Below are 10428 nucleotides of genomic sequence, written 5' to 3'. Positions count from 1 at the left end.
CCCTGCTGCATTCTGGGAAGAGATATAGAAGTTTCTGCTGCCGCACCACCAGACTGCAGAGCAGCTTCTTCCCCCAAGCTATCAGGCTCTTAAACTCTTAATTCATCCTCAGCACTGCTCCACTGATGATAGTTTGATGGACCATCAAAAATAACATTACAAACCATTTTCTTCTAAACCAAAAAGGTAAAAAGAAAATTATAATAATAATAACAAAAATATTTATCAGAAAACAAAAACTATTCACATTTATAACCATCAAAAATATCATTACCAACCATTTTCTTGAACACCAAAAGAGAATTGCACAATTTTATTTTTACATTGGCATTGTTCCATAATATTACCCCAACAATAGAAATACATCTTCTTTTAATATTTTTGTTTGCTTTTTGGAAAGTAAACTTAAAAATACCTCTGAGGTCATATTTTCTTTCCTGTATTGAAAAAACTTTTGGACACAATATGGAATTGACTTAGCCCTGAACATTATCTACATTATTTTATAATACAAGTCCTTCAATTTTATAACTCAGTGGATTTGTTTTATCACTGTAACCAACTTTATTAATATTAATAATACTACTATAATAATATATTAATAATATATCCCTTCTTTGTAGTAAGATTATTAAATTTAGGTTGTGTTATAGCTTGCTCCTAATAGTTCCACACAGTAAGAGATATAAGAAAGAGTGAACAATAAATAATATGCAAAGCTTTATAATTTAATACATCTCTAGATTTATATAGGAGCTCTATATCTTTGATAGTTTTCCTTTCATGTAATCTATGTTTTTTCCAATTTAATTTATCAATCCCAACACCTTAGAATCTTTAATTTTTGATTTTCAAAAAACATAAATTTAGTTTTCTTGATGTACAGAGACAATTTATTTACATCAAACCAGCTTTTGAGGATTTTCTGCTCCGCTTCAGTAGTATACAAAAGATCCTTAAAATTTTTCCCACAGCAAAATAAATTTGAATCATCTGCAAAAATGACACATTTAACAATCAGTAGTTTTAACAAATCAGTAATTTAAGCAAATTTCACAAAGGCTGCCGTCTGAAATTATGTTCTGTTCACGTAAAGTCATTTATGTGGTTATATAAACAACAACCCCAACAAGATGTCCCAATATAAAAAATAATGGATGAGGCAGAAAAGTAGAGAGAAGACTACTAGTGTGTGTTGTGCTATAGGAGTATTACATTATAACACATTTAATGTCTGTGCCAAATGGTGAAAGTGGTTCTTTGTCTTCAGTGCTGAAGGGCCATCAACAAAACCTGATGTTGATACATCCAGATAACCATCTGCCATCAAAGCTACCATCCCCCATTAACAGAGAGTCAACCTACAGCAAATAAAAAAGAGCACTTAAATGTGTTTTTTGTCTTACAAACATAAAATTGTTTTACCTTGTTGTTATTAGTCTGCAGTGAACAGAAGGTAGTAAATGTAAACATGTTATTTATTGGGGAGATGAAATTGGATGGTAGACAGATGTGACAACATATAAATATTTCCTAATAGTATGGATAGGTATACTATGTTGTGTCACGATCCTGGTTAAAATTACGTGTGTGTGTGTGTGTGTGCGTGTGTGTGTGTGTGCATGTGCATGCCTTCAGCAGTGAAAGTACATGTGTCCAGTCCCCAATGTACATAGTCCTGCCACCCAGCCTGTACAGATGGGCTGCTCCAGAGGTCATTAAACAGCGACCCTGCACAAAGGAGGCTGACATCTACAGTCTGTGTGCTCTGATCCAGGAACTCTACACAGGTAGCTCTCACATCTTGGCTTCACATTTTGGACTTAAACATTGTTTGTTAGGGAACAAGATGTTGTCGTTCCTGTTGTTCTGAGAAATTCAGTTACTGTAGTCTCTGTAATCACACAAAATAAGACTGAACAGGACACAATTGAAATGCATTTACATACAGTTACATGGTGTTTTTTGTCCTTTCTCAAGGTTTTGACTTAATTCTGAAGGAATAGAAAATTAGAACTGCACAGAACTGAGAATTTGAAGTAGTAAATGAAAATAAGTTCCTTAATGAACAGCGGGGAAAATCGGATGATATTTCCAACACAATTGTTAATTACAATGAGAAAAATTGCATTTCCTGCAGAAAATGTGTGTGAAAGCTGAAAGCTAAAATTAACTTACAAAAACACTGCTGAAAATTCAGGAGTCTGAAATTAAATGCTTCAATGAAATCTTAAAGCTCAATTGCATTACACTGCTTAACAACCTGGAAGCTAAACTGCTGTTAAGGGGAACCTAGTGGACCCAGAAGCAGGCACTGAGACTCTGGTTTAGCTTGATAGTTAAGGATCTATTGAAAAGTAAGCTGAAGGGAATGCAGTAGAGTTCCTGGAGGAAGAGGGGTGAGCAGACCGACACGAGGATCCAAGTTTCCAAGCACACGGTTTAGGTTGGGTGGTTTCTAGGGCGAGGGCAGCAAAACACAAGTATTATGTGAAGAATCAGAAAACAGTTTATCTCAACTTCTAGTTCAGAACTAGATGGCCGTAGTGCTTGTTGAGGTGAACGTACAATCTAGCAAGGATTGGATGTCAAGCCAGGGTTTAAAACAGGATTAGTTGATTAGTGGGATGAGCTTCAGGTGGGTGCTGCTCCAGGGAGAGTGAGAGAGTGAGAGAGTGAGAGAGCGATGCTGCACCCAGTGACCAGCACAAATTCCTATGTCCTATGTTTTGGTATAAAATGATGTATGAACAGTGAAGATTGTGGGAATTTCTAGAAGTTTTAAAAAATCTTCCCCACACAAACGTTGATGATAACATTTTAGCTGTTAATTGCCCAATACACACCCATTATAAACTCAGAAAAGGGCTGAAGCAGTAGTAGTCTATTGACTTACATTGTAAAAATGTGCTGAAAGCCTAATATTTTAATAGTTTGAATGGTTTCTGTAGCTGAAAGTATGCGTAAGTAGTAGCAAGGCAAAAAAACATACAGAGTAATTCTTACAATAACAGTGAATTTAATCAGCATCCACACTAATAACAGTAGTGTGATTGCCGAATCAGCATTCACACTAAAAACACTTGATGGGCATACAGTAGCTGAGTTTGCTCAAATAGAATAATGTCATAATGTTTCATACATTGTTTCAGACAATGAACCATGGGGTACAGTACATGTGGACGTGATCAAACAGGTGATGGATGCAGGCCAGGCCCTTGCAGTAGACAGCTGCATTCCACAGCCTTACTACGATGTGGTCCTGAAAGGCCTGCAGCAGCACCCACAGGACCGCACATGCAGCCTGCACAGCCTGTGCTACACACTACAACAGGACATCAAGGTTTGCCTAATTCTACGTGCTTCAGTCTCTGCAAGGTCAACGTTTGTGTATATGTGTGTGTGAGCGCTGTTTCCATTGAATACCAAGACTAGGACAGCCCGCCACAGTCTAATTTGTTCAGCCATGGTTTCAAAATTAACTGAAAATATTGTCACAATTCTTATAATAATATTAAAGACCTCTAACATTGTGTTTTGCGCCGCTGCTGCACCTGCCTTGGCTTCTCTTCTCCTTGCCTGCACCCTGCACACACACACCTTTACCTCTGGTCTCTCACTGCAAACACACCGGCTTTCCCCACCTCTCTCTGTCTCCCTGTCTGCTCCCTTGACTTTCTCCATCAGCAGTAGGTTATGTTTTATAAAGTTGCCGAAAAGACAAATAACTCTATTTTCTGGATTTTTCCACCCGTCCATCCTTTTTCATGGCAGCAGGTGCACTGCATGCCAGCCTGTTTATTACGTAGCTTACCCAACCCTAATTTGAATACATTTATTTACTCTGGAAGTAATTTTGTGACTGCATTACCTTTGTATGTTTCTTTTTTTGATGTTGTGATATATGTCTTAAATTTCATTCATAGTGGTCTTAAAAAGTATGACCAGGTGAAACCTGCAGAAACCCTGTTATCATTGTGCCCCAATTTCCTCACATGAAATAAAATCATGGATGCAAGCCAATTTCCTCAAACTCAACTGTGACAAATCAGACTTGATCATCATCGGCCTAGATCACTTACTAAAGACACTCACAACTTCTCCCTCACCATTAACTCGGTCTCCCTCCCCACACGTCCGCAACCTTGGATTCATTTTCAAGAACTATCTCTCCTTGAACACCATGTCAACCTAATCACCAGAACTGCTTTTTTCCACTTTTAAAACTTCTCTGCTTCTGAAACCATCATTCACGCCTTCATGTACAATGAACTATTGCAATAACATTTTCGATCCAAAACAACGGTGTATGCCATGATAGTAATCAACTGAATCCACTCTCACGCTGAGTGCCACTTGTGACCGGTGGTAACGTAACTGGTAGGGATGCACGATAATAATAGATCTGATAAATTATTGGCCAATATATGGCATATTTTCATTATCGGAATCAAATTGGAAAATTAAGTAATCGATAAGAATCAAATAATGCTTTAACACGTGTAACTGCTGTAGTCGCGTTCTGGGCGTCATGTTGCTGCGCCTGGATAAAGCCACGCAGATGGGGTGCAGGCAGCTAGAGCCAAACAATTATGTTGTCGAAGGTTCGGATGTTTTTCACCGTTTCAGAAGAAGACAGCTTTGCAATATGGCATCAGTCCTTTCTCCTGTCCTCCTCCCCTCTCTCTGCTGTGATTCACTGCAGGTAACAGTGTGCCAAATTTGAAGCTATATGGCAAACTAAGCCGAACAGTTAGACTACACACAGCTTTCAATTTAGCTCATTTGTAACATTTGGCTAATTGACAGAGCAGATTAAAATAATGCTTTCTACATGTTTCTGCTTGTTGAACAGTTGTATTGATAAAGTATTGTGTTCTTACTGGCGAACGTACTTACAGTAAGAAGCGTAGCACTCGTCAACGCGAGTAGTTTGGAGTTACCTTCACTTTAACGTCTACACTGCGGCCTCTACCTCTGCTGGCCGCTGTGTGTATGTGCAACCCTTGTGTGTTTTTGTGTGTTTGTGTGTGTTTGTGTGAGTGTGTGTGTGGGAGTTGACACACAGAGCAGACAGGCTGCAGCCAGATAAACAGTAACCGAGCCCGTTTAATACTGTGTTTATGTGCCATCACTAAATAACTTTTTTTAAATTATTATTCACCGCGGTTCAAGTTAAATTAATTATATATATATATAAAAAAGCTAAGACCTTATTGATTTTACTTTACTTTTAGTTTTCTTATTGAGTACACTATAAGTTAGTTGCATCTCTAAGTGCATATAAGTGGGCTATATGCAATTGAAAACTGTATATACAGTTACAGTTTGCTTTGGACAATTTGACTGATTGTTAATGGGGCTGAGAGTAGCACATTTCTGATACACAACGGCGGCGTTCACATTCCAGATGTGCCCTGACTTTACAATCATAAACGATGCATCGCTCATGGCGACGTTCCCAGCTGGAGAACGTGTTGCTACCGAGTGCGCAAGATTAGACAGCACCGGACAATTTCATACTTTCTAAAGAAGAGAAAACTGTTCTCCTGTCTGTGCGTGGGGCGCCGGGTAAACGCCCAAAAACTCCCTTAAAAAATCAGATGTTGAGTTAGGGAAAATAAATAAACGTTGTGAAACGCTGTCTATTATAAAATTGTTAATTAATAATTATTATAATAATTATTGACCCCCCTGTAAATGTAATGCATGACGTTATTCCTTTCTTTGTATATGGTGTCAGTTTGTCTCGGTGTGTTGCAGTACTGGCGTGTAAACTGCTCAGTCACTAAACAGCAGATCAGCTGCTGAGATCAGGACTTCAGAAGAACTTTCTGTTGTTGCAGCAGAAACCTTTATTAAAAGATGCAATTTTGAAAGCAGTATTTATTTTATTGTCATGGCTCAATACCTTTCACACAGCACAGCGAGCCCAGACATTGGTGTAATAATCCCGGAAAGCGCCTAAAGACAAAAGAGGAGGGAAGAATAAATCAAGCCTGCATGTGATGCAGCAGGGATATTAAATAAGAAAAGTTGATCTTGAGGAGAAACATATCTGAAAGCAGCACAGAATGCCTGAGAGCCTTAAAACATTTCCACCATAAATTGATGCAGAAAAATTTGCCAGAATGCAGGAAATTGAGTGTTTCATGCTCAAACCTTTCATAAAATTCAGCATTGAAGATTTCTAATGGAAGGAACTAACGGAAGGTTTACATATTAGTTATTAAGCTTTAACATGCAAAACCACTGGTAAAGCATCATGTATTATGTATCCATATCAATGTGTGAAGTCTGAGTCTATGCTTTAGATTTGAAATATTTCACTGTATGTGTAATTAATCTAATTTATATATGTGAAGATTCACTTTTTGAATTAAATAACAGACTTGCAAATTAGCTTTCCTAGTACAATTAGTTAGTTTAGTATTAGTTAGTTAGTAAATTGTTATTATTACTTATAGTTAATATTTTCATTATACTTTAACAAAGCCTAGTTTACCACTAGTATGGGCCTAAATATTATTTCAGTGGGTTGTTATTAAATCCTTATTAAAAGTCTACATCTTTTACATTGGCCTTCTGCCACCGGCTTTATCAGAGGAGAGAGTAGAAAACAGTTTAAAAACAGTCAGCAGGTTTTTATTTGATTTTCTAAAGGTTATAAAAATATGGGAGATTTACGAGGAAACATTTAACGGGAGGATACCGGGTGAGAACGGAAAAATACGGTAGAATCCCAGGGTAAAGGAGAGGGTTGACATGAGAGGAGTAAAGAGAGGAGTGGGGTAATGTGAGGCTACATCCACACTAAATTGCACGAAGTGCACCAAAATTTGTCTAGCGAGTATTGCACCGTCAGATCAGCCTTTGTGATCGGCCTTTTTAGAGACAACCGATCAAACTAGTTAAAGCAATTATCGTATGATTACGATCGGTGACCGATCGATCGGAGCACCCTTAGAAATTAGCTTTACACAATACACTTGTTTATATGTGTGTCCTGCAGAGGTTCTCCCTTGAGGAACGGCTGAGAGGTGAGCTGTCTGCTTACCCAAAACAAGATGTGTGGCCTGGTGTCCAGACCACAACGCATCAAACCATTGTGGGGGAACCAGTACAGAGCAGTACTGAGCACAACACACAAACATGTAGGGTTCTCATGTGTACTGAAAAAGCTAAAGATAAAAGATTTTTTCTTGATTTGGAAATCTGTGTTACACTTTCACAAATACATAATCATTTCTCTTTCTCATTCAGTAGTTCGTAGAACTATCAGGCCAGTCATCATCAAGGCAGACACAGCAGTGGAAAGACGGGTCCACCAGGATAAGCAGCTGTACAGAGGAGTCAAGCCAGAGATGGGGAGAAAAAGAGATGAATTTACGGAGGGAGAAACTATGCTCCATCAAGAGTACACAGACATGCTTCCTCTGCTTGGGAAGTTTGACCCAGGTAGGGTTGAGGAAGAACATGAACCAGATGCAGACATAGACAGGGAGATAGTGGAGCAGCTGGTCGGCCTGAAGCTGTCCAAAGTGACAAAAGACCATCAGATCAGCACCATGGCGGTCAACATCAAAGTGTCCCAGGAGCTGTTGCAGCAGGCAAAGAAGAGCCTAGACACTGTAGAAAAACACTCCCAGCTGGACCACAGAGGGGATCGGTTGGACTCAGTGACTGGGCTCAGAGATGCTCCTCCCTGTATCCACAGCTTCTCCTCTTGTGCCTCCTCCATCTCTTCCTCATCCATGTCCTCCACAAATCTTTCTGGAGTTAGTATTGCTGTTGGGCCACATTCAAAGTGTTACAGTCTTCTACCACACAAGGGAGATCACTGGACAAAGAACCTGGATGCCCAGCTTCTCAGCAGAGATTGGGAACTGATGAGCCAGGAAGAGCTGACTTTATGGCTAAGTCATTATCCTGCTGAACAGCAGCAATATGAGCAGGGCTGGTTGCTGCCTTTTGTTTCCTGTGGTTGCTACATGACAGAGAGCCGTTCAGTGGGAGCTGATGACAGCAAAGACGAGCTGAGCCAGTACAAAACAGCTCTGGATGACAGCTTTCTCAACATCCTCTCTGGGAAGAAGCAGCAGGTACAACTTTCTTACTGAAAATTTCTGTGGATTTATAGCATATTTTGCAAGTATACATATTGCTGGTCTGGAAAGTCCTTGAAAGTGCTTGGATTTACCAAGCAATAAAGAGATCCAGTCTTACTTGCAGTGGCACAAATCCTATTCTGTGAATCACATTTACTGTTTTTCAGAGTGTTGAGAGTATGTTGAGGGCATGTTTTGAAATCATGTTTTCCAACATAGAAAACTTTTAAAAACAATATTTTCATAAAAGCCACATACCATTACCAGCTATTTAATTATTAATTAATGCAACATCCACATATAGATTTAGTAGTAATAGTAATGGTAGTGGTAATACTATTAATAAAAATAGTAATTATAATGATCTGCGATGGACCGTCGACCTGTCCAGGGTGTACCCCGCCTTTTGCCCGATGTCAGCTGGGATTGGCTCCAGCCCCCCAAGACCCTGTACGCAGGATAAGTGGTTGACGATGGATGGATGGATAATAATGATATCAATAGTAATAATTATCAGACTAATAATAACAATTGTAGCAGTGGGTGTTGAGCATCTTAGTAAATTTTGTAGCCTGGTAATATGAGTGCAGTTTGGGAAGGGTGAGCCCACCTATATTTTTTGATCTTTATATTAGTGCTGGGCACGTTAACCTGTTATTATCGTGTTAACGCATTAATTAATTAACGCCAACAATTATTTTATCGCACGTAAAAGCAGTATTTTTTTTTTTTATTATAATTATTTTGAAAGTCCTTTGCTCACTGGCTCTGAATAAACAGACAGTCAAACCATGGAGGAGTGGGATGTTGATCAGCCTGCAAATCACCCACCCAAACAAGTAGCGGAGGATCGAGGCTTCGGCAGACTACCCTGGATGCAGCTTGTGGGAGAAGCAAGACAAGCGATCAAATGCCACGGCGAAGTGGATAGCTACACACTGCATGCTGATTAGTATTGGGGAAGATGTCGGTCTTAGAAACATCCTTAAAATCACAAAGTAGTCTCTTGGCCCCGCGGGTTTGCTCTTTCCTCAGGTGAACAGGAGACAAGCGCTCCGCAATTAAACATCAGGCGCTCTACGGAGAGCAACCATGGCTTCTGTGTGCTACACAGCTGTAGCCTGTTTAACTTAAGTTAAAATTATAGGCTACATAACTTTACCAGATAGGCCTTCATCTAGTTTTGCGGGGATGCTCTGCCATGTGAATACCCTCTGTTGATGTCCTATTTAGTAAACAGTAATAGATTCTGGAAACTCACAAACAGCGAGGATCAGTCTCTTTTCCAATGACAGGAGAGATACAGGCAAACTGAGAAAGAGAAATTGAAAGACAGACATAGAGAGAGGGAGAGAAAGAGAGGCAGTGATAGACAGATAGACTTCTTGCACATCTGTAACTTTATCCAACTACAAATCTGACGCTCGTGTAAATGTTTACGCATACAAATCTGACGCTCGTGTAAATGTTTACGCATGCAAATCTGACGCTCGTGTAAATGTTTACGCATGCAAATCTGACGCTCGTGTAAATGTTTACGCATGCAAATCTGACGCTCGTGTAAATGTTTACGCATACAAATCTGACGCTCGTGTAAATGTTTACGCATGCAAATCTGACGCTCGTGTAAATGTTTACGCATACAAATCGGACGCTCGTGTAAATGTTTACGCATACAAATCTGACGCTCGTGTAAATGTTTACGCATGCAAATCGGACGCTCGTGTAAATGTTTATGCATACAAATCTGACGCTCGTATAAATGTTTATGCATACAAATCGGACGCTCGTGTAAATGTTTACGCATGCAAATCTGACGGTCGTGTAAATTCAATTCAATTCAATTTTATTTATATAGCGCCAAATCACAACAACAGTTATCTCACAGCGCTTTTGATAAAAGAGCAGGTCTAGACCGTACTCTATGATGTTATTTACAGAAGCCCAACAGTTCCCACCAAGAGCAAGCACTAGGCGACAGAGGCAAGGAAAAACTTCCTTTTAAGAGGCAGAAACCTCGAGCAGAACCATGGCTCAGGGTGGGCGGCCATCTGCCTCGACCGGTTGGGGTGAAGGAGAGAGAGAGAGAGAAAGAGAGAGAGAGAGAGAAAGAGAGAGAAAGAGAGAGAGAGAGAGAAAGAGAGTGAAAGAGAGAGAGAGAGAGAAAGAGAGAGAGAGAGAGAGAGAGGGATGTAAGGAGAGAGAGAGGGGAGGGAGGCAGCCTACACAATATACACACAGAGGTACAGACAGCGAAGGTAATGTTGCTATAAACTAAATGAAAAATGGTACAGATATTTATAATAGTGTTAATGGTAAC

At 39.6% G+C, this 10428-nt stretch overlaps 1 protein-coding gene and 1 long non-coding RNA gene across 9 annotated transcripts in view; one reads left to right on the top strand and one right to left on the bottom strand.

Annotated features, from left to right (window-relative positions):
* LOC123962713 (inactive serine/threonine-protein kinase TEX14-like) overlaps nucleotides 1-10428 on the top strand; it is a 94274-nt gene that overhangs the window by 32850 nt on the left and 50996 nt on the right. For 6 of the 8 annotated variants that reach the window (XR_006823040.1, XR_006823041.1, XM_046038962.1 and 3 more), the window contains 4 exons: nucleotides 1639-1790; nucleotides 3153-3343; nucleotides 7013-7154; nucleotides 7264-8102. Coding sequence is in view for 6 of the 8 variants with exons in the window: in XM_046038962.1 (XP_045894918.1) it covers nucleotides 1639-1790; nucleotides 3153-3343; nucleotides 7013-7154; nucleotides 7264-8102 (1324 nt within the window). In the remaining 2 variants the exon portion in view is untranslated. The remainder of the gene's footprint in view (nucleotides 1-1638; nucleotides 1791-3152; nucleotides 3344-7012; nucleotides 7155-7263; nucleotides 8103-10428) is intronic. The other 2 variants (XM_046038959.1, XM_046038960.1) reach the window with 2 other exon arrangements.
* Nucleotides 1567-10428, bottom strand: part of LOC123962717 — a 25931-nt gene continuing 17069 nt past the window's right edge. Inside the window, exons 3-4 of the long non-coding RNA XR_006823043.1 lie at nucleotides 2179-2458; nucleotides 1567-1894 (exon numbers count right to left, since the gene is read on the bottom strand). This is a non-coding gene — a long non-coding RNA (uncharacterized LOC123962717). The remainder of the gene's footprint in view (nucleotides 1895-2178; nucleotides 2459-10428) is intronic.

Source organism: Micropterus dolomieu, linkage group LG23 (genome assembly GCF_021292245.1).
Source record: "Micropterus dolomieu isolate WLL.071019.BEF.003 ecotype Adirondacks linkage group LG23, ASM2129224v1, whole genome shotgun sequence".
NCBI classification, from domain to species: domain Eukaryota; kingdom Metazoa; phylum Chordata; class Actinopteri; order Centrarchiformes; family Centrarchidae; genus Micropterus; species Micropterus dolomieu.
Note: the sequence above shows the minus strand (reverse complement) of the source record. Positions and strands in the feature narration are given on the sequence as shown.